This window comes from Barbus barbus, assembly GCF_936440315.1.
Source record: "Barbus barbus genome assembly, chromosome: 31".
Lineage (NCBI taxonomy): Eukaryota > Metazoa > Chordata > Actinopteri > Cypriniformes > Cyprinidae > Barbus > Barbus barbus.
The window spans coordinates 29,210,585-29,234,909 of NC_136759.1; the positions used below are offsets into that span (position 1 = coordinate 29,210,585).

General features: G+C 39.8%; 2 protein-coding genes across 2 annotated transcripts in view; one reads left to right on the plus strand and one right to left on the minus strand.

The window, feature by feature from the left end:
- Positions 1-334: 334 nt before the first annotated feature.
- bace1 (beta-secretase 1) lies at positions 335-14,076 on the plus strand. The gene is made up of 9 exons (XM_079386875.1): positions 335-1,018; positions 2,864-2,952; positions 4,406-4,622; positions 4,699-4,836; positions 5,428-5,562; positions 8,428-8,529; positions 8,618-8,767; positions 9,665-9,836; positions 13,183-14,076. The coding sequence occupies exons 1-9, from the start codon at positions 758-760 to the stop codon at positions 13,425-13,427; spliced, it is 1,509 nt and encodes a 502-aa protein (XP_079243001.1). The 5' UTR covers positions 335-757; the 3' UTR covers positions 13,428-14,076.
- A 5,490-nt stretch (positions 14,077-19,566) lies between these two features.
- Positions 19,567-24,325, minus strand: part of axl (AXL receptor tyrosine kinase) — a 46,344-nt gene continuing 41,585 nt past the window's right edge. The window contains exons 19-20 of the mRNA XM_079388316.1: positions 24,074-24,210; positions 19,567-23,519 (exon numbers count right to left, since the gene is read on the minus strand). Coding sequence (XP_079244442.1) covers positions 23,072-23,519; positions 24,074-24,210 — 585 coding nt within the window. The 3' untranslated portion in view covers positions 19,567-23,071. The remainder of the gene's footprint in view (positions 23,520-24,073; positions 24,211-24,325) is intronic.

A 24,325-nucleotide genomic window follows, 5' to 3' on the forward strand; every position in this document is an offset into this window, starting at 1 on the left:
GATGCCTTACTCCTGTGTGAGTGTGTGTGTGTGTGTGTGTGTGTGTGTGTGTGGAGTCCGCTCAGTGCGCTAGTGTCAGAGCAGTCTGATTCATTTAGAGAACCGGTTCGTTTGAGCGCTTAGCTTCATCGAACCGTTTCGATAAAATGATTCACCACGTTACATAAATATCGATGTATTTTTATAGGAGACCTGTTGCGTGTGATGTGTGTCGTTTGTTGGTCCACCTAACCATGTTCCTTCAAACCACTACCGTGTTCTTTCAGTCGAGAGATTCATTCGCTCTGTCCGAACCATTCAAAAGAGTCGATTCCCCTGAGAGTCAGACATCGCCACAGCGCGTGCGGATGCGGGGAAGATGGAGGAGGAGGCAGGAGCTGTCTGAGCACACCGATGCGGATTATGGAGGCTTGCGCCGTCAAATGAGCAAAGGGCCAAAGACGACGCTAAATGGACGAGGGGACGAGCACAGTTCAACGACAGGACTCCCGTCTGCATCTCTATAAATAGAAAGGTCTTCTCATTTTAACAGTTCGTGCGGGAAGGTTTCGCAATTGGACATCAAGTACGGGATTTCCATATTATCATTCTCATAAACAAGAACGAGGAATGTGGGAAACGGGGATGGTTGTCGCTGATTGTCGATGCGGAGGATGGAGAGCGATCGAGGGATAATAAACATGAGTCTGAAGCGCTTTAGTGCTCGCGGGGATTGATCGCGTTCCGAAGTAAACGAACGGATTTGATCTCTTGAAAGATGAGGCTTCCGCGTCTGTTTCTGTACTCATGGGCATTAGTGGCCCTTCTGCCGGTCCCCTGCTCTGGCGCAGTGCTGCTCCGCGTCCCCCTGCGGCAGGGGCCCCTCTCACAGACCGCGGGCCCCCGGGGCCCCTCCCGCTCCGCCCGCACGCGCAGAGGAGCCAGTGCGGGGAATATGGTCAACATGATCGACAACCTTCGCGGGAAGTCAGGACAAGGTTATTACATCCAGATGTCTGTGGGCACACCGCCTCAGAAGGTGAGAAACACCACAGAGAGGCCGCCTATTAGATAGAAATGTGCATATAGTTCATATGTCGTTTGCTGTTCTCACAGTTTCTTTCATATTTTGTCTTAACATTATCTATCCTTATTTGCAGAAATCGTCTTGCAGCATGAATATCTCCAAAACGTACAGTAAAATACAGAAACCTATCCAAAATAAACGATGTGGACAGAAATGCTTTTAAAATATTTTGGAGTTATTTAATTTAGAACCTGATTTCAAAAATATGATTGGACAAGAAAGAAAGAAAGAAAGAAAATATTTTCATATTTTATTTTTATTCCCTTTTCCCCATTGTTTTACACTTTGTTTAGATCTTTGTGCTTTATGGTAATATTGCACCATTGATTATAACTTACTAAACGCTGATTGTTGGGTTTAATAAAGAATTTGTTATGGTTTTGTAGTGTAGGGCACAGGCTGATGACTGTAGAGACACGGTTCAGTTTCCCAGTGCTGCACTGTCTTAGAATAAGTGTACTGTTGTCTACATGTACACTACTACAGATCTACCTGCCACCATTTCAGTACAAGAAACATGCATGTACCAATATGTTTGCTCCATTCATGCATTTCTGGAAATGGAACCCATAACCTTGGCATTGCTAGTGTTGTGCTGTACTGTTTAAGCCCCAGGAAACCCCATCAGTGAGAATATCAGACTTTCGTTCAGGCGGCGGCAGATCTCTGCTGAGCTAGTATCATCACCATAACTCTTTTTAAAAATTGTTACAATTGTCTCTTGTCTAGTGCTTCATACAGATGCTTGAAAATGATGTGGAAGGAAATGAATGAGTGTTTTAGCACAGCAAACATCTTCAGCACTACTGTCAGGTCATCATTACTGCGGGTCGGTAAGGTCACATAATGCATGAGGAAGAGGAAGGCCTGTGGCGTAGGGGTCGCTGGAGGGAGCGTGTGCACAGGGACGAGGTTAGGATGCAGGATACAGACTCTGAGCAGAAACAACAGGAAGCCCACAGGACAAATCAGTGACATGAGGAGTCAGCTCAGTTCTTACTACAGCAGAGAAACGGCAAAGAGCTGCCAGAGACAGACAGACAGACAGGTGCCTTGAATCTAAAACGTTTGTCTGATAGCTTTCATAAAGTCTTGGTCTAACTCTGTGAATGCACAGGTGTGATGACTTTCCAGAAATCAGTGGAGAAGCGGTCAGTTGATATAATATGTCTCCAGTCACCCTGCTCTGAGCATCAGCTATTAAAAAAGCTTTCATTAGCGGATGTTGAGCGCAGAGCGACTGATGACGTATTATTATAGAGTCTAATGAAGCCAAGTGACAGAGTTACCTTCGAATGTCTGCAATAACTTGCTCAGCAAGACTCAAATTATTCATTAGTCGTTATCAAAGCTGCCGGTTAGACTCTGAAATGGTCATTGTGGACACGGTAATTGTCTGATCTTAATCATTTCAGAATGAATGATTACATGGCACAGTTCAGCTAAAACGTGCTGGAGATCTCAGGAGTCCCAGAGATGTCTGACAGCTCCGTCTCGTTCTCAGGTTCCGGCCCTCGTCTCTGAGCCTGTATCACGTTCTGCTCGGTCAGGCAGTCTAGCGCTGAGAGGCTGATCAATAATACATCTCATACCCCTTCACAAACACGCACAAGGTCACAGAGCGATCGTCAGCTGAAGACCTGAGCCACATCTAGAGACTGGAGGGTGGGCTAGTGACCGTATCTCATTACAGTGCCCTATAAACACGCCCTGCCAAACACTGGCACCACTCACATTTCTGCAGTCATTCATTGCATGTGCACTTGAAGGTACAGTGTGTTTCCCTCTGTGTTCCAGCTGAACATCCTGGTGGATACGGGCAGCAGTAATTTCGCAGTCGGCGCCGCCGCTCACCCGTTCCTCCACAGATATTACCATCGCTCTCTGTGAGTACTGCTGACTCTTCACAATAGGAGTCTAACGCTACACAAACATGAGGGTTCGGTGCGTACCTCGGTTTTAACATCACAGTTCAGTATGGTTTCGGTACAGGGGTAAAAATAAACAAAATTGCTTCTTTTTTTTAATTAAACAGTGGTTTACTAGCAAATTGCTCGCTCTTTAAATAAATTAAATTATAATAAAAATTTTCTTAGGGATAAAAATCAACCTCAGCTTCTGTCCTGAAATCTAAACTATTATAGTTATGTGAAAGGGCTCACTGTAAAGCAACAAGCCCCGTGAAGCCGTGGTTTACAGTGAATTTATAACAGCTAACGGGCGTTGTTTGCTAAGACATGAAGTGGAGTAAAACCCCTTAGCTGTTATAAATTCACTGTAAACCACAGCTTCACGGGGCTTATTGCTATTATAAAACGGTTAATCCATATATGTAGTAAGGTTTCACAAAATAAAACAGAGCAAATAAAGTGCAATGATATTGATAAAAACATTATTCTTCCGCCAAAGAATGTAGTTCCTCAGAAACGTTTGTGGTTGCCGAGCAACAAACAGATGTAAACAAAGGTGTTTGTTTATAGTGTAATTTACAACAGCTTCGAACTTGGCTCAACCAATCAGAATCAAGGATCGGAAATATCCGTTTTATAAGATTACAATTCACAACTGAGCCCAAACTTAAATTCAATTACTATTTATTTTCAAATATTATAATCAACAAACAACTTTAAAAATGTATGCAAACACAATGCAGTTTTTAAATTAACTTCTAAATTACAAAATGTATATTTGTTGTTGAAATCTAATCATTTATACAGTGCCTGTCATTGTTTCATAACAAAAAACAACTTATTGAAACATACATTAATAATTAAGACATCACTAAGAGGTAAAATATGAGTATATAGTGTACTATTTTGTGAAATGCTGTTCTCTAGACTTGATTTCTTTAGTGCTCTATGGAGCTGTGGACACTGATGACCAGCCAGAGGTAAAGGACATGCTGCGTGACATTGTTTACAAGCAGTTTTATGGACGTCTTTCTGCGAGTGGAACACTGAGTGATTACATGATGCATGAGATGTTCATTCATGTTTATTTAACTAGTAGTAAAGAGGAAGGGACGATCGTTTGATCGGAGGTGTTGGTATACAGCGACCGGTCACGCCACAACAGCATTTAATGTTTGAAGTTCCTGAAAAGAATTGACAATTTAAAAGACGAGACTTTGTTTCTTGTTAAAAGTAACAATATATAAAACTGGAAGTTTCCAGTGATGTTTCACTCGTGCAGTGCGTACCGAAACGAAAGACCCATACCGGAAATGTTCATTACGAATACATGCACCGTTACACCCCTAATTCACACATAAATGGGATGTAATGTATGTTATATATGAAGAAGCTGTTGCCAGAGTCAGATTGGTGTTTGTTTCGACAGCTCGTCGTCATACAGAGACCTGGGCCGCAGCGTGTATGTGCCGTACACACAGGGCCGCTGGGAGGGCGAGCTGGGCACGGACCTGCTGTCCATTCCTCACGGGCCCAACGTGTCTCTGAGGGCCAACATCGCCGCGATCACCCAGTCTGACCGCTTCTTCATCAATGGGTCCAACTGGGAGGGCATCCTCGGGCTGGCCTACGCCGAGATCGCCAGGGTGATCTTTCTGTAGCTGTCATAACCTCACAGAGCTTGATGAAGAGCCACTTCTGACCGGGTGTTGTGTCTTTCAGCCGGACGAGACTCTGGAGCCGTTCTTCGACTCTCTGTTGAGGCAGACCAGCGTCCCAGATGTCTTCTCCCTGCAGCTCTGCGGAGCGGGGTTCACACAGAACTACAGCGCCGGCAGCTCCACTGTAGGGGGCAGTATGGTGAGAACAGGGGAAAACAGACCATTTCCAGGCCGGAAACTGTTAACTGACCCCAACATTCTGCCATTAACTCTGCTGTGGAACACAAAAGGAGATGCTTTGCATGTTTCCCCACATGCTGTGAATGAGAATCAGACTTCATACATTGGTAAAAACATTATAAAAATAGTCCATATGATTATTCTAAGTCTTATGAAATCTTAGGATAGTTCTGTATAAGGAACAGACCAAAGCTGCAGCATGAAATATTTTAAACTTCTTTTTCTTTTCTTTTTTTAGATTTTGTCCTTTTTGGAGCTTGTCGGCATGAACATTGTGCTTAGCATCTCCTTTGTGTTTTTCATGTACACAAATTAATTTAAATAAACCCTTACCATTAGTAAAATCACCCACTTACACTGAAAACATTTGCTGGTGAAATGATTTTTTTCTATAAGTAGATACTAGATTTAATATAGTATTTTCTTGTAAAACATAGTCCAGTATTTAATTTTTTTTACAGTGTACTGTGTGGAGTTAAATAACTTTATGTAATGTGAAACAAAACAACTTCAGTGACGTGTTATAAAAGACTGTGTTTGTTCTGCACAGATTATTGGGGGAATAGATGCATCCTTGTATGTTGGCGAGCTGTGGTACACACCAATCAGACGAGAGTGGTATTATGAGGTCATCATCGTGCGCATCGAGGTCAACGGACAGGATCTCAATATGGACTGCAAAGAAGTGAGAACAACTCTCCTGGTTTTGCCAGGAAGCATTTATTCATCTTGAGAAAACAGACTTGACAGAGACAGTTTCAGGATCTTCAAGCACATGCACGTTTATGTGTCATGAGTGCTTTCCTGAACATAACAAGCGGTTGCTGTTTTTCACATGCCTTTTATGTATAGATTTGATTCATTTACTCTTGTCTCAAGTCCAGACAATCTTAATATAAAAATCCATTAACTACATTTACATTTGTATATTTTTACCTAAATTACATTTGTAACATTATGATCTAAACAAAGACTACAAGAAAGATAAATCATTTCATAATTATTGTAATTTTTTCCAGTTTGAGTTACACCTGGCCCTTTATTATTTATAACCAGACCAACAATTTTGCCTTTAGTAAGAGAAAAAAGGTAGTATACTTTGTATATAAAAGTACAGTATACATTGTAAGTGAACAGAATTCTTGAGACTTTGTCAGCTTATGCAAAAACTGTAAAAATATGATTTAATTGCATTTTGGATTCATATAATTAGCATTAGCAAGACAAAGGAGTTTGTCATTTAATTTCAGAAATAGTTAACCAACAGAACAACATCAAACACAAAACATAATTTAAAATGTAATGGAAATGAAACTTTGTTGGAAGTGTTAAACTTCTAAAACAAGCGTCACCTCTTATGCCCAGTGTTGGACATTCCCAGCGGACACCTTGATACCAATTTGACGTCAAATAATAGTCAAGATTGATCAAGATGCTGTAACATCATTTTCAATTCAGTTTGGATGGCCATTTCTTCCAGGGGTAATTGGGAGAAAATAGGAAGTTAATCCCACACTCAAATTGGTTTAATGTACAGTGGGTACGGAAAGTATTCAGACCCCCTTAAATCTTTCACTCTTTGTTATATTGAAGCCATTTGCTAAAATCATTTAAGTTCATTTTTTTTCCTCATTAATGTACACATAGCACCCCATATTGACAGAAAAACACAGAATTGTTGACATTTTTGGAGATTTATTAAAAAAGAAAAACTGAAATATCACATGGTCCTAAGTATTCAGACCCTTTGCTGTGACACTCATATATTTAACTCAGGTGCTGTCCATTTCTTCGGATCATCCTTGAGATGGTTCTATACCTTCATTTGAGTCCAGCTGTGTTTGATTTATACTGACTGGACTTGATTAGGAAAGCCACACACACCTGTCTATATAAGACCTTACAGCTCACAGTGCATGTCAGAGCAAATGAGAATCATGAGGTCAAAGGAACTGCCTGAAGATCTCAGAGACAGAATTGTGGCAAGGGACAGATCTGGCCAAGGTTACAAAAAAATTTCTGCTGCACTTAAGGTTCCTAAGAGCACAGTGGCCTCCATAATCCTTAAATGGAAGACGTTTGGGACGACCAGAACCCTTCCTAGAGCTGGCCGTCCGGCCAAACTGAGCTATCGGGATAAGAGCCTTGGTGAGAGAGGTAAAGAAGAACCCAAAGATCACTGTGGCTGAGCTCCAGAGATGCAGTCGGGAGATGGGATCACTGCAGCCCTCCACCAGTCGGGGCTTTATGGCAGAGTGGCCCGACGGAAGCCTCTCCTCAGTGCAAGACACAAAAAAACACCTGAAGGACCACAAGATGGTGAGAAATAAGATTCTCTGGTCTGATGAGACCAAGATAGAACTTATTGGCCTTAATTCTAAGCGGTATGTGTGGAGAGAACCAGGCACTGCTCATCACCTGTCCAATACAGTCCCAACAGTGAAGCATGGTGGTGGCAGCATCATGCTGTGGGGGTGTTTTTCAGCTGCAGGGACAGGACGACTGGTTGCAATCGAAGGAAAGATGAATGCGGCCAAGTACAGGGATATCCTGGACGAAAACCTTCTCCAGAGTGCTCAGGACCTCAGACTGGGCCGAAGGTTTACCTTCCAACAAAACAATGACCCTAAGCACACAGCTAAAATAACGAAGGAGTGGCTTCACAACAACTCCGTGACTGTTCTTGAATGGCCCAGCCAGAGCCCTGACTTAAACCCAATTGAGCATCTCTGGAGAGACCTAAAAATGGCTGTCCACCAACGTTTACCATCCAACCTGACAGAACTGGAGAAGATCTGCAAGGAGGAATGGCAGAGGATCCCAAATCCAGGTGTGAAAAACTTGTTGCATCTTTCCCAAAAAGACTCATGGCTGTATTAGATCAAAAGGGTGCTTCTACTAAATACTGAGCAAAGGGTCTGAATACTTAGGACCATGTGATATTTCACTTTTTCTTTTTTAATAAATCTCCAAAAATGAATGAATGAATGATGCATTTATATAGCGCTTTATTGTGTATTGCTGTACACCCAAAGCGCTTTACAATCATGTGGGGGGGGGGGTCTCTCCCCAACCACCTTAATAACCACATTAATGAGGAAAATTAACTTAAATGATTTTAGCAAATGGCTGCAATATAACAAAGAGTGAAAAATTTAAGGGGGTCTGAATACTTTCCGTACCCACTGTATATGTAGGCCAATATGTTTGACTTTTCAGTTTATATCAAATCAACCTCATGTCAAGTTTTTGAGGTCAGACTGATTTGCATATTCAACCTGATTTTTGACAACAATATTGATGTCAATTTAATGTCTTTTCAACATCAATTGCCCACTGGGTTGTTAGAAGTCTTGAATTGAATTGGATAAACTAGGTGTGTGAAAAATGCATTTTAAACAATCTATTTCCAAATGTCCATAAACGGTTGAAGAAACATTTCTGTATTTTTCCAGTTGGTCATGGTTAAGAATACAATTGAACAGTTTTTATTTATTAAACAGAGGTAAAGTAAAAGCAAATATGCTGATTGTTTGTCTCTGTCTCTCAGTATAACTATGATAAAAGTATCGTGGACAGCGGCACCACAAACCTGCGTCTCCCTCGTAAAGTGTTCCAGGCGGCTGTGAAGGCCATTGAAGCGGCTTCATCGGTCGGTGTATACTGTCTGCGTTGGTCTCATCTTTGAACATGCTGAGCGTTGTGGGTTTTCTGGCTCACCTGGCTCTTCTTTTCCTCAGACTGAACAGTTTCCCTCAGGTTTCTGGCTGGGCGAGCAGCTGGTGTGTTGGCAGGCGGGCACCACACCCTGGCACATCTTCCCTGTCATCTCTCTCTACCTGATGAGTGAAAACAGAAACCAGTCTTTCCGCATCTCCATCCTGCCACAGGTACTTCATTCTGCCATCAGACCAGTTTCATACTGACAAACAAATACATCTGCTAAAATATGCAAATGAAGTGTACTGTCTGTAACACTGTATCCCACAGTTCAACGCAGTTCTCTCACTTTTACCAGTTACAATCACTCCCCCTTGTGGAGGAGCTGGATCATGTTTCTGTACCAGCAGACATGAGGCTGTATTTATTCCCTTCAATAATGAGTATTGTCAGTTACTCCCTGAAACAAAACCAGAGAGCAAACTTCAGCTCGCACTTAAAGTTACAAATGTCAATGTTAGCATGCATTTTAGTTCACACAAAAATGAAAATTCAGTCATAATATACTCACCATCAAGTTGTTCAAAACCTGTATGAATGTTTGTCTTCTGCTGAATACAAAAGAAGATTTTGAAGAATGTTGGTAACCATACAGTTAATTATAGCCATTGACTATTTTTTTTTCAATACTATGGAAGTCAATGGCTACCATCAGTTGCCCACATTTTCATTTTTGGGTGAACTATATATATATAAATGTTATGATAACAGCAGTGCTCCATTGAGGTTTGTCCATTTGGAGTTTATCAGCTTTTTCTGCTTTTAGGGCCTCATTTATAAAATGTTACGCAGAAATCATCCTTAAATTTGATCTTACAATCATCTCAACAATCGTACATGTGATACATAAAATGAAAATTTTAAATCTAAGAATTGCAAATGATCTTGAACTTAAGCGCCATTGAGCGCTGGCGTGGATTTAAGTGTACACACACTCTACGATCAAATCTGAGTGTACGCATGCTTTATAAATGAGGCCGTTAATGATCATGAGCTTCCTGGTCTGTAATGGTCTGTGAATGCATGTGTGTGAGGCTGATGTGTGTCTGTGTCTCGTCTCTCTGCAGCAGTATCTGAGGCCGGTGGAGGACGTGGCCTCGGCTCAGGAGGACTGTTATAAATTTGCTGTGTCTCAGTCCAGTACTGGTACGGTAATGGGTGCCGTCATCATGGAGGGCTTCTATGTGGTGTTCGACCGAGAGCACAAGCGCATTGGCTTTGCGGTCAGCACGTGTCACGGTGAGAGAGCGTTTTTTGCAAGTTTATGATCTAATTCATAAATAGTAACGCTTTTTAACATAATTAAATGTACATAATGAGTGACTGATACCATCTTTGTTATGGAATACACTCGTTGGTTCGCAGCGAGTTCACAGTGAGTTTTAACGGACATCTTTGCTTTAATTTATTTTCAACATCTGAGGTAAACTATTTATTATTGCTTTCAGTATGGCTATAAGGTCACACAAAATGATATTCAAACTCACATTAGACACAATTAACTTTGAGTAAGGCACATAATCACCTGAGATTATCACTGTTAGTTTGTATATTGTTCCAGCCGCGACGACGCGGAAATAGAAACCGTTTCTAAATTAGACATGTTGTGTGTTGTCATCGTGTCTACTTGGGACAAAACCTCTGATTAATGTGGAAAAGATCCCTTTTATCACATGTTGCGACATCACATTGCATGTAGTTATGACACAGTGTTAGAGTTTCACTAAAATAAATTAAATTAAAAAATAAATACAATGATATCTGCAAAAATAAAAAACATATTCACACATATCTTTTTGTCACAAACACAACTCTGCCTGGCATTCATTTGTGAAACGCTGCACGCATTCGTGGATTTCAAAACATTTCTAGCATCAAAACGTGCTGACAAATCCACAAAAATACTACTCCGCTAATCAACTAGATGCACTGTCCAATCGTAGCATGTTCTTACTATAACCAATAATGTTTTGTTTTACAATCAGGGTGTTCTTGCCCTGAAATAACTAAGTTTAACCTGTTTAAATTTTGGATTTCGTTAGACCATTAGACTGTGTATCAAGCCAAGCCACAGTATTATATTTGAAATGTCCAAATCCTTAGAGAAACAGCGCTCTCTGTTATGGGATCAACGCTATGTTGGATTCAGATGCATTATGGCAGGGCTCATATTTGGTGCTATACGTGATATTTTGTCCTATATCGGTGTAAGTAGTGCAAGCGTGGAGTGCTCCAGAAGTAGAACAGGTCGTCTGTTTACTGCCAGTGACTCGTCGTCCAGCATAGACAGTATCACTGATTATAACGTGTTCTGTTTGCGTCGCGCCGCTCATGTCAGGTGTAGAGAGGGTGTTATAGTCAGGAATGTGAATGATTATAATTTGTGTATATTCCTGAGGTTATCCTGATTCACTGATCCTGATGGAAATATAAGGAAGCCTTAAAGGGGTCATGATTTGTAAACAAATCCGCAGTAAAATGTAGTGAACAAAGGACCATTGTTACTGATGTGGTCTGGATCTTCATTAAAATTACAGTTCATTCACTAATTCATTCATTCATTTCCTAACGTTGGGATCAGAAGGAAGGTAATGCAAAGTTTTTGCCCAGCTTGGCACTGAACAGCGTCTTGTTGTCTTTATCGTTTGGTGTCTGCATAGACCTGCGTTTGCTGCTCTCTTACACTACATGCATGAATCGGTGGGCGGGGCTAAACGGGCAGTGATGTAGAAGCAGGTGTTGATCTTCTGCGGAGACAGTGGTTATCCACACTATTATATCATAGAGTATTACTCCTTTTCAAGTAAAGTCCGTTCACTCGGCCGCCATATTTGCAACGCAAATTGATTAAAAATGGATTAAATCGCCTAAACGATTAAATTACATATTTCAAATCAGAAACAAAATCTGAAATGAACTGCCCCATGAATGTTGTTTCTTATGCTCAAATAGCGTTTAAAAAGCTTATTTTTCAGGCTAGACCAGGCAATGCGCATGCGTAGCTCCAACGCGCTTATGACTGCGCATGTGCAGCTGATGCTTCAGCCTCTGGTTTCTATACGAAGTGGAGCTTCTAGCGGCTGCTACAGTGACACAATGACTTTACCAATCAACAATTGGCTCTTTCATGTAGAAGGCGGCACTATTCCTCCATATTGCGCATTGCAGTTTCTCCCATTCATAAGTATAGGAGTGAACCATCTTTGTATTTCTATAGTCTTTGGTACAACATTCCAAACATTGTCATTTTGGCAGACTGGCTTCTATATAAGCTGTTTTTAGACTAACGAGAAAGTTCTGAAACTTACAGAACGTTTTATAATGCAATTACCTCGTATAGGTTGAAAATAAAGGAAATGTTTATTTCTCAGTTTATAACCCCTTTAAACTCCAATAACCTTTTAGACACATGGTTTTTTAACCACGCAAACAGCACTCGAGCTCAATTTATTCAGCCCAAAGGGCCATATAGTGTAGTTCTTTTCAGAGGAGCGAAATTACTCTGTTCCCAACCCCCCTGATTGTAAAGAAAAATATGATTGGTTGTAGCGAGAACATCCTACGACTGGTCAGCGCAACATAGATAACATTATCTGATCGGAGTAGATGGTGGGTGGAGTCCACCTATTTGTGGATTTGTCTACATGTCTTGACATTAGAAATGTTTTGAAATTCACAAATGCATGCAGCAGTCCACAAATTAATGTCAGAGTAGTATTTTTGACATAAATGTATGCTTGTGAATGTTTTTTTTTTTTTTTTACCGCAAATTTAATTTTATTTATTTGCAAATTTAATTTATTTTTGTGAAACTCCAAGATATCATTCTGTTTATTTCTTGATATGTTTATTATTTGTGACTCTCTTTACATTTATTTGTGGATCATAATCTGTTTATTGGAACAAAACTAACCCCATATACCCCACACACAAAATGTGTGAATGTTATTGCTCTCAATAATAAATATTGTGTCTGTCATGTATCTTAAAGAAAAGCAGACACTCTTTTAAAGTGAATATGGCTCAGAAAAGTGAAGTTAGTTTAAGAAATGCTCAAGCGTCGTTTGTTTGCAGGGGATATTCGTTATTGTAGCTTCTATCTGTGTAATGACAGATGTTCAGACATGTCTAGGCATGGCTTAAACCGATTGGAAGAGCCTCGTGATCCTGAAGACTGGATTGGCTGCTTCAGATGTGTTTACCTGGAGCAGCACTAGACACCCAAGGATTAAGTCGTTTTGGGGTCACTGTATTTAAAGTGATTTAATAATCAATGAAATTAATGTTGACTTTCATTTCAACAACAAGACCAGTAATAAAGACAGAGTAATATTACATTCTGGACTTAGGTTGTTTGTTCAGAGGCTTAGCAAGATAACTGGGACACTCAATCATTCTCATTACTACAATGCAAAAACATTACTCTAACCCTAACAACAACAGTCATGCAGCTTAACAAACATAGACAGCATCCAGACATTCAGGATGTTTTATTACAGTAATGAGAGTATCTTTGAGATTCATGAATGAGATGTCACCTACCTTATTTGTGTTGATGTTGTTTGTTAATTCTCCTGCGCTCTAGTCCATGATGAGTTCCGCACCGCCGCAGTGGAGGGGCCGTTCCATGGTGTGGACCTGGAGGACTGTGGCTACAATGTCCCTCAGACCGACGAGTCCACATTAATGACCATCGCCTACATTATGGCGGGCATCTGTGCCCTATTTATGCTGCCTCTGTGCCTCATGGTCTGTCAGTGGCGTTTCACACGCTGCCTTCATCCGCTGGGCGCTGGAGATTTCTCTGATGACATATCCCTCCTAAAGTGAGCCATATCTAAACGCAGAATGATTTCTGTGCTCGTAAAACCGGCCGTCCTTGAGAGTCTCAAAGAATTGATGATATTGATTAGACTACAGTGATTAGAACTATATATGTTACAATTGTGCAAATGCACACACACACACACACACACACCAATGGGCTGTCCCACCTTGGAGGATTTGGTACCCTCTGACCCTTTTGAGTACATGTGAAATGTCAACGATGCTTTATCTTACAGACTTTTAAGTGTGGATAACTGTCCTGGGACTGTTCAAGTGAAGTTCTGTAAAGTGAATGTAAAATGTAAAAATGTTTGAATCATTTCTCTGGACACATATGTAACTGTAATGCTGACTTCACATTACAAATATGATTGCACACACACACACACACACAGAGAGAGAGAGTGAGAAATGTAACCAAACAGGAAATGCACCTAAAACAATTGCTGCCTTTCCTTGTGCATAGAATAACTCACATTAGGAAAAGCACATACTCTCGTACATCATCTTAACCAAACCTTCAGATTAAGCCAGAACAAAACTTGTCTACACTGAAAGATCTGCAAGACAGGTTCCTACTGCTAACAAACTTAATGTATTAATGAAAATCCAAATTGGCAGCTCTTATATTTAATAAAGTATAATACACCATAATGTGTGGTCTTATTTCTTGGTGAGTATGTGATTCAGCGTGGAAAGCTGCCCTTTGCTTCCCCCTTGTGGACAGAGGTAATCATTCCTGAGTTTTCAGCAAATGGATTCTGAGACTAGAGTTCGAGTTCAAGTTTATTTGTGTAGCGCTTTCATGATACAAATCATTGCAAAGCAGCTCTACAGGAAATATATTTATATATTGCAGAACCTTAATATATTTAACTTATGGCAAAGTTTGGTAATTGTGTATGTTGTCTGAGCGTTGGCATCCTCTGAGGTCCTCTGAGGGGTTGGCATTATCTTTTCTCAGGTGTTTGGTCATCTCAGATCATTTAAGGGTTGGATCCAGACTGAAGCTTCTGTAATTCCTAGTTACCACGGGATGTTAATCAACAGAGAAACAAATAGAGACATAATTAGCGTAGCTGCTGTTCCATCTAAGCAAAAATGATTTGTTCAACCCAAGCTAAAGAATAATAATAATGTACATTTGATCAGATATAACTGCAGTACAAGATTATAAGATGCATTATGTGAATGCTTGGCTAAAGAGATGTGTCTTTAATCTAGATTTAAACAGAGAGAGTGTGTCTGAACCCCGAACGTTATCAGGAAGGCTATTCCAGAGTTTGGGAGCCAAATGTGAAAAAGCTCTACCTCCTTTAGTGGACTTTGCTATCCTAGGTACTACCAAAAGTCCAGAGTTTTGTGACCTTAGGGAGCGGGTTGGATTGTAGCGTGGTAGAAGACAAGTTAGGTACGCAGGAGCTAAACCATTTAGGGCCTTATAGGCAAGTAATAATATTTAGTAAATGATACGGAACTGAATAGGTAGCCAGTGCAGAGACTGTAAAATTGGGGTAATATGATCATATTTTCTTGACCTGGTAAGAACTCTAGCCGCTGCATTTTGGACTATCTGTAGCTTGTTTATTGAAGATGCAGGACAACCAGCTAGCAGTGCATTACAATAGTCCAGTCTAGAGGTCATGAATGCATGAACTAGCTTTTCTGCATCAGAAACAGGGAGCATGCTTCGAAGCTTGGCAATGTTTCTAAGATGGAAGAATGCAACATTTTTGTAACATGCGAAATATGATTTTCCCATGTTCCCATGAAGTTGCTGTCTAATATAACACCCAGATTTTTGACTTTAGAGGACGTAACAGTGCATCCATCTAGTTGCAAATTATAATCCAAGAGAATCTGTGTACTGTTTTTTGGTCCAATAAGTAATATCTCTGTCTTATCTGAATTTAATGGGAGGAAATTATTGGTCATCCAATCTTTTACATTTTTAACACAATCTATTACCTTAGATAGTTTAGAAGTTTCATCTGGTCTTGTTGAGATATAGTTGAATATCATCAGCATAACATTTTTGGTTGGTTTAACGTATTCCAACCACTGGATGGACGGGGTAGAATAAGCTTTGTACTGATTAAGATACGTGTTTTAATACGTGAGTTAAGGCTATGGTGTCTTTGGGTAAAAAAAGCGTTTTAAACACCTTCATAGCACAACCGGCAAGCATTACACACCCAAAACATTCGATAAGTTCGTTTCTGTATTTCATACAGCCCTCTCGTAACAAAACAACAGCGTTCTTGCATTGCATTTCGAGTTGTTTTTTGAAGTCAAACACCTGTCCTGCTACGCTGTGGTACCACCTGTCAAATATTAAATACCTTACCTTAGACATCGTACTGTAACCGTAATCTTCTTTAGGCGGATACGGACCTACGTAATTTGCATTTTGCAAACAATTAAAAACATGGGGAAAGAAAGCTTTTTTGTCTGTGTTTAGGTTTAGAGCGGAGGTAATTTTTGACAATTTCATAGGCAAGAAGCTGTAACTGTCAATGTATTTCTGTTTAAAAGCATGATCATACATATATACAAGCCTACATCCTTGCAGGATGATTTTTGGTGTCAATCCCTGATTTGTAAAATACTCGAGCAGTATATAAGAATCGAAACCTGATGCATTGTGTGCTATTTAAATGTAAAGTCTGCAAATTTCGGCCGTCTGAAATGTTTAACCAATTTGTCTTCGCAATCAACACCTCCGGCTTTAAACTCCTCACTGTCTTGCGAAATAGCGCACACATAATTTGCTACATGCTTTCCATTTTCGTGCATCGTCTCAAAGTCAAAATAGATATACTTTTCACTATGTTCGTCAGGTTTTAGGGGTTGTATATAACAGGCGTGATGACCATGTGCACATTTGGACGGCGCATACATATGATGTGGTAATCGTTAATCGCCTGACCATTTTGTTCTGTATTGTCTGCAACACTTATCACAGTATTTTACGAGGTCACACCTAGATCTCACACCGTTGGTTTGTGGTTGTTTATGCATTTGATAACAGAAGTCAGATCTGCAATATCTTGCACAGTCGTCACACTGCAAGCATTTCTTAGGGTGTGTGTAGCACTGAGACGTATTACAAGTGTTACATGTAAATTTGCAATAATGTAATTTACGACTGTTAAAGCCTTGATAGCAGTACTCGCAGACATAGCTGTATCCTAAGAATGCTTTCACATTTTTTATCATATAGTAATGCTCCACATGCAGATATAAATGTACAGTGTTCTGATGTGTTTCATTTGTATTTTTATACACATCCAATTTACCTGAACACGTTCTGTGAAAGATGACTATTTTCAAGTCTAACTTCATTTCGAATTATATACATCATGAAACGCAATTTTATCTTGCGCCTCATAACCCAACGTTGTGTGTATGTCGTCGGCTATTCTGTACAATTCCTGGTCGGGACTATGTGGGTTTAAAAAATGTGCTAGACATACTGAAACACATATTGTCTGATATATTTTTTTTGGGTGAAAAGATTCATCTTATTTTTTTGGATGACCATGTTATGTGCCAGATCACTTAACTTTCTACGACCCCCGCCTTGGTTGTGTCTCGCCACCGACACACATAACTGTAAAGCAGAATTGGTACCCACATCCGCATTGCTTTGAGCGGCTTGTTCGATTTGATCGACAAATGTAGCAACGTCATGATTATTATCCGGTGTTAGAACCGCATTAATGTCTGTGGAGAGACTCTCACCTTGCAGAGAGACATTCATAAATCCGGCTTCGTCAGCCATCAACCGAGAAAAATCAACGATTTCATTCAAAGCATCTTTCAAAAAGATATTATATGCAGCATAATCATCCGTGTCAATTTCACGGAAATGTAAAGTTCTACGAATTTCTAAACCGTTAAATCCCGGTCTAGGGATAATTGTAAAATCACCCACACGACCTCATACATTTATTAGTCTATCTATAAAATTTTGTCTGAGACCCATTTCTGGACCCAACGGGTCATAACCTGAGGCGTCGTCATTAAATAGCCCCGCACCAATTTCTTCAGTCATTTATAGACATTCCCAACCATTCATGCTGTACATCTATGAGTTTGTGTAATCTTTCGATCATGTTAATTGAATCTGGTTGTAACATCTGTAACTGATTATTAATCAGATCATGTAACTGATTTTGAAAATCATGTCTGGGTCTCGATGTTCTCTGATCATCTTCTGATCCGTGGTTATGTATATGGTAGTGACATCTTTTACTGCTCATTTTGAACATTTATTTTTAAATCAGGAAATACAAAAAACAGTTCAACCTTAAAGACAAACGTGCCCCCCTTGAAAACACCACAGCGGTTCACAACGTAACATAAGCAGATATGTCAAAACAATATAAAACCAAAATCATGTTTTGTCAACAGCAGGTAAAATCGAATCAATACATATATGAAATACTAACGATATAAATCAGAAACAAACAATAATAACCAGGTACAAATCAACACATATGAAATGCTAATGATATAAATCAAACAATCAGCGATGAGAAGAAATCAACATACATGAACTACTAATAACATGTATAAAACAATAACAAACACTAATAATTACATGAAAAAAATCCAATACCTGTAACTTTTATGTAAGAATTACAGAACCTCAGACACTTTGAACTCCTGAGATGGACAACACACACACAGTGCATTAACAGACATCTGTCTCCGCATCCCACTGAGAGAAAACGCGGGGAAATGCCTCTCTCAAATCTGCATCAGTTCTTTTCATCCCCTCTTCCCCTCTCCCATCCTTCACTCAGCTCACTCAGAATGGTCAATAGTAGAATATAATGTTCTACATTAATGCAAGTGATATTTACAGTCATGTTTGGTATCATCTGAATTGTCTCAGGGCGACTGGTACAATGGTCTCATTCTTATAAGAAGTAAACTAAAAGGGAATACAGATCCTAAGAGTTCAGAGATATTTTGCATACTGTTGAGGGTGGATCAGCTCCTAGTGGTTTTCATGCAAATTACCTTCTCTCCCAAAAGGTGCTAACTCGACTTGATTAAATTGCAAATTCAAATTGTTAGTTCCTGTCTCCACCTCGGGGGGTATTGGTCTTGGTCTGAGGTACTTAAGGAAATGTGGCAAAAGGGATCAGGGCGATTAGGAGCACATCACTGCCGCAGCAGTGAATCCTTCGCAGCAAAATATAATCTTCGTTTGTCACTACCGCAGTAGTGAAAAATCCTTATTAGCTCACCCCAGCAGCAGAAATTTCGCTCCACATTAATAATTTTTATTTATTTTTCTGCTGCCGAATTCTTCCCCATCGCTCCTGCCATAGCCCCCATTGCTTCAAAAATGACTTCACTGCTGCAGTGATCTTCTCTCCGCTCCCGCAGGAGCCTTTTTCTCCTCAACATGTCAGATACGTTTTTTTGGGGGGGAAATTATCAAATTCTTTTAAATTTCTCTACCACCAAATTGTTTGCAATCGGTTGCCAGCTTGCTGTCTTTTATAAGCCTTTTTTGGGGGGGGTTCTTACTCCGAGCTCGAGCCAAGCCTCGGGTTCGAGCCTCCTTCGCGGACAGCAAGCCAAGTTTATTTACCATTATTTGGCAGGGCTGAATGGGCAGGCGAACTCGTGAAATTTCATCTAAAATTCTCAAAATCTCAAAAATTAATTTCTCAAAAAAACAATTCAATGTGAGCATAGGAATCATCAAACAGTATTGCTCACCAGGCATATAACAGACAAAAGTGCATTTGCATGTCTTATTTACTGCCGACATGTTATGGACTTAAAGAAGGTATGGTTCTGTGTGTGATGTTGTAAAGAAGTAGTTCTTCAAGTGATACATTTCAAATATATTAAGACATTAGTGGTTTCTTATTCTAAATATATACAGTATAAAATATACATTTCTTTAAAATTCGAATATTTTCTGTTTTTCTGTATTCATTAGGCCAGATATTTACTTTCCAAACTGTTTACAAATTATTTAACCAAAGCAATGTATTTACATTAGAGTTGTGATTAATGTCAGTGAGTCGTTTCACTCAAGATCAAACCAAATTTAGTCTCTTTTTTAATGTAACATTTAACTGCAATATCAACAAATCACATTAAAAAAATCATAAATTGTGCAGGTAGTATTTATTTTAATACAAAGCATATCAAAATCACAATAATGACACTGATGTTATCTAGACAACATTAGACATATAAACCTAAACACCGTAAACAGCCATTTTAAGGCAACATACTGGCTTTCAAAGGCACTTTGAAGTGTGCTTCTGTCTATGAATTCATATGTTGATAAAAAATAATATTTGTACTTCTGTCAATAGAGAATACAAAACTTTGCTTTGAATGAATAGCTTTACTACACTGCACACCTGGATAACGCTCTTCTCCATCATTTGATCATCACTGGCTGATTTACTGTCAGACAAAAGAATATGTAATAATGTATATAGAAGATGCAGGTTTTTGCACTGAAATATCACATGCAAAAGTGGTACAGTTGAGGTCAGCTGAGACCCTTCAAATCCACATATTTAAACACACAGTGTTTCTCATCATGAAAGACAGTGATTGAAAGACGATGCTGGAAATGTGAGCATGCAAATATCCACACGAGGTGACTGACACAACATTTTGTAGAGGGGCTGTCATGTTCATTTTGGTCTTCAATTTGTCATGTATGCAGAGAGCAGAAATGTCCATCACAGATGATTCCAACTGAACACTGGTACATCATTTATATAGGAAATCATTTGTCATCCAATGTTACATGTATCTAAAGCATTGTGGCTCATTACAATTATAATATACAGTTACATCTGTCGTATATTAATGTACCTCAGCCAATCTTAGTACCACATTACAGTGAGGAGAGAAAAAAAGACAATATCAAAGATTTTCCAAATATTGGTTCTATGATGTAATATAATTTCATCTCTTTCAGTTATTTAAATTTCAGATTAGATTAAAGGCTGTATTGGAAGAAATTATTTTAACAAATTACCATATTTATCACGCTAAAAATATTTTAAAAGCATTGCAAAATAATCTGCTAAAATGTGATCTGTATTCAAACTTATTTAAAAAAAATCCTTTTAATATAATCATAACATGATAATATTATGGTAATGTACATCAAAATCCATGTCAGGTCAAAAAGAAAATGCATAAACAATGAAATACAAACAATACAATGACAAAAATTATTAGTGCAAAATATAAAATGTACAAAAAAAATGAAGAAACAAGACAAAACACTGTGCTTGAGTCTGGGGCAGGGCCTCTGATGAGCAAAGACCTGTTGTATGGGAAGTCTAGTCTACTGCCCTTTCTACTCCTCTAAACCTTAAGAGAAACCACAAAATTGGTCTCAAATCAATGTTAAAAAACCCTGCTGATTCAGAAAACCTCAGAAACAGAGTTATAAAAACTGTACGCATACACCTGGAGGTTAGCTAGTGTTTGTCAAAACAAATGACATGTTCACTGATGATTTGGTTTGACATGTTAGACCTAACACAGAATACTATCGTCATCCTCCATGTGTTTCTTTGGATAAAGACGCTGGTCAGGAGACTTCAGAGAGAAAACTGTCTCAGCGGACAGAAACAGATTGAGTACTTTGACCAGTTCTGTCCTATTCTAGAGACGGGCAGTGTCAAGCTAGTTTGCAGCATTCGCTTAATCTGACCTTTGTGTCATTGGTCATTGTAAATCCAAGCATCTCCTGAGTTGATGATGAATATATTGTGTGATTAATATCAGCAGAAAGCTAACTTTACTTTGAACTTTAGTACCTTATAGAAAAGGGGCTTTAACCGGTCAGATTCCAGCCGCCTGATATCAGTCTCATAAGACTGCAGGAGGTGTGCTGACTCTCTGGACTTGTTATGGAATAAGGGTTTTAACCCGGTGTAATGTGGTAAAAGCATGCAACAAGATATTTGATTTGTTTCTCATTTTCCACAGCCCTGCCACTACAAACACTCTTAAAAAATAGGTTCTTTATGGGCATTCATTGTTCCATTAAGAACATTTTCCATTGAACAAAAGGGTCTTTATAGTGAAAAAGGTTCTTCAGATCAATGTTCTTCACTCTAAGACGAGAGAGCTGTTCGCTGAAAGCTCTTTGAGAAACCCCAAATTGTTCTGCAAGTTTAAAAGAGTGTGCAGTACTTGTTAGGGCAATGCCATGCGGTTACTAGGGTATTCTTGGTGCTTGCTTTCTGGCCCAATTAAAAAAAATCCCACTCCCATGTCTCTTACCTTTCATAAACTAAATGTCTTTAAAAAGTAATATACCTCCTAAACAAGTCGTACAAATGCCGGGAACACACTGCACGATTTTCAAAGTCAATCTAGTTCCGTCTAGTTGCTGTTGTGTGCACACTACACGACAGAGCGTCACACATTAAACACCCTTTCAAGTGACAACTCTGGTCTACCAACTACATTTCAGAACCAAACACTCACAAGAAGTGATACAGGAAACAACGTAAAACCACGTGTGAGACTGGCTTTCCTGCTAGAACTTGTAGTTCACAAGAAGCTTGCATTACAATTGTCTTTATGCTGGCTTGCAGTAAAACAAAGTAAAAAGAGAGAATGGATGCTTGCAGAGGTCATGTCTGTTGTGTTGCAGGTCTAGGACTCATCCCCTGAACGTTCCCTTGCCCTGTATCTTGCTCTCTGATTGGTTGTAGGTCATTGTCGATGTCATTTTCAGTCAAAACACATTTCACACTACAGGACACTGCAATTTCAGGCATTTGTCAGCGATTTCCACAAAACTTTTGGTGAGTGAAAATCAAGGCTAAAATCGTGCAGTGTGAACCTTGCATAAGTGCGATCAACAGCAAGCAAACACCACTAAATACTAAATAGCTTGGTGCTGCACACATCATTTATCAAAATGGACAGACAAATGTGACCATGGACCACAAAACCAGTCATAAGGGTTGATTTTTTTTCAATTGAGATTCATACATGACCTGAAAGCTTTCCATTGATGTATGGTTTGTTAGGATCGGACAATATTTGTCTGAGATACAACTATTTGAAAATCTGGAATCTGAGGGAGCAAAAAAATCTAAATATTGAGAAAATCTCCTTTAAAGTTGTTCAAATTAAGCTCTTAGCAATGCATATTACTAATCAGAAATGAAGTTTTGATATATTTACAGTAGGACATTTACTAAATATCTTCATGGAACATGATCTTTACTTCTTTACTTAATATCCTAGTTATTTTTGGCATAAAAAAATCAATAATTGTGACTCATACAATGTATTGTTGGCTATTGCCACAAATATACCTGTGCTACTCATGACTGCTTTTGTGCTCCAGGGACACATAATGAATTTTTCCTGGAAAATTAGTACATTGTTTCTGGTCATGACAGAGTGTAAGACAAAAACTACGATTGATTTGATTTCTCATGACCCACACTGAACATAAAGGACAATTTGGAATGAAAAGGAAACATGTTTGTCTGAAAAGAATAAACAAAGACATAATTGACTGAATGTTTGGCAGAGTGTGTGGCGTGTCTGTGCAAAATGATGGGGCAGGAGCAATAGCTCAGCTCTCCACGAGAGGCAGTCTAGGTCCCTTTCAGTCACTGCCACGGCGCTCTCTTCTTCTCGTCTCTGTCCTCCGGTGATGGCCCTTCAGAGGGCGGCACTGGGGTGGAGCAGGACGAGGGCTGGAGCAGCGGGGTGGGTCCAGGCCCCGTCAGGGTCAGACTCTCCATGGAGTCGGCGTTGAGGAGGCGCTGGTTCTCATGCTGGGGGCAGATCACGTAGCGGTTGGAGTGGTGCACTTCTACGGTGGCCACTGTGCCCGAACCCTTCAGGGCCCCGAGAGCACACGGGACCCCCATTATGGGATCATGGCCCCCCACGGCCCCTAGCTCTCCAGAGGTCTCCTCCATATTGACATAGAGTATCTCATCCGGGTCTTGGCTCGGGAGATCTTCCAGGACCTTCTCGAGTTCGCAGCACAAGATCTCGAAGCTCGGCCTGTCCTTCAGGCTCAACAGCCAGCAGGAAAACATCAGGGAATAGCTGTGAGAAAAGAGAGGCGCACAGATGGCCAGAATGTCAAACATTGCTTGTCGCATGATTATTTGTGGTGTCTGAATGTTGCAAAACATGACAAATATTTGAGTCAATGTGAGAGGACAATTTTCACAAAAAACTATTTGTATTTCAGTCTTTTCCTCACACATTGCTGTGCTTTGTCTGTAATACAGCACACAAGTTGGGCTGGGAATCCAGAGCCAGTTCTTATTCAGTACCCTTTTCAGGCTTTTAATACTGGACTGAACACCATACTAAAATACAGATGGTGTTACTTGCACTAATATTCAGCAGTACCACGAAAAAAAAAAAGATTAAATGATTAGCTGAGTTTGCAGTCTGACCACTGGTAAAAGTGTCTGTAAAACCAGTTTGGAATTAAGTTCAGTCAACAGCATTCATAGCCCAGCAGTGCTACTTCCTTTAAAGCAATGCTTATGTTGAGGTTGAAAGTAGTGTTAACCAGAGGTTAAATACATGTTAACCCAGGTCTAAGCACAGTGTGAAAAGTGGAACAGGTTTTTGAAAGGCATACTCACATGCTGTCCAGGCAGTCTGGAGGCTGTTTCAGACGGTTGCCCTGCCTCAGATAATCATAGATTTCACTGTTTTCCACTCCAGGGTACGGTGTCTGACCTCGAGTCGCGATCTCCCACATTGTTACTCCAAATGACCACTGCAGGACAGACAAATGCACCTTCATGAACAGTATGAATGCTGAGAAAGAGAGCAGTAGCTGTAAAACAACAGGCAAGCAAGTTATATCTTGGTATCTTTGGAATAATGTGCAC

Excerpts from the sequence above, each read along its gene's own strand:
- bace1 (XM_079386875.1), top strand. The coding sequence starts at position 758 with ATGAGGCTTCCGCGTCTGTTTCTGTACTCATGGGCATTAGTGGCCCTT. Across the intron at positions 8,768-9,664 it reads GCATCTCCATCCTGCCACAG|CAGTATCTGAGGCCGGTGGA; the intron begins GTACTTCATTCT and ends GTCTCTCTGCAG. Across the intron at positions 9,837-13,182 it reads TGCGGTCAGCACGTGTCACG|TCCATGATGAGTTCCGCACC; the intron begins GTGAGAGAGCGT and ends CCTGCGCTCTAG.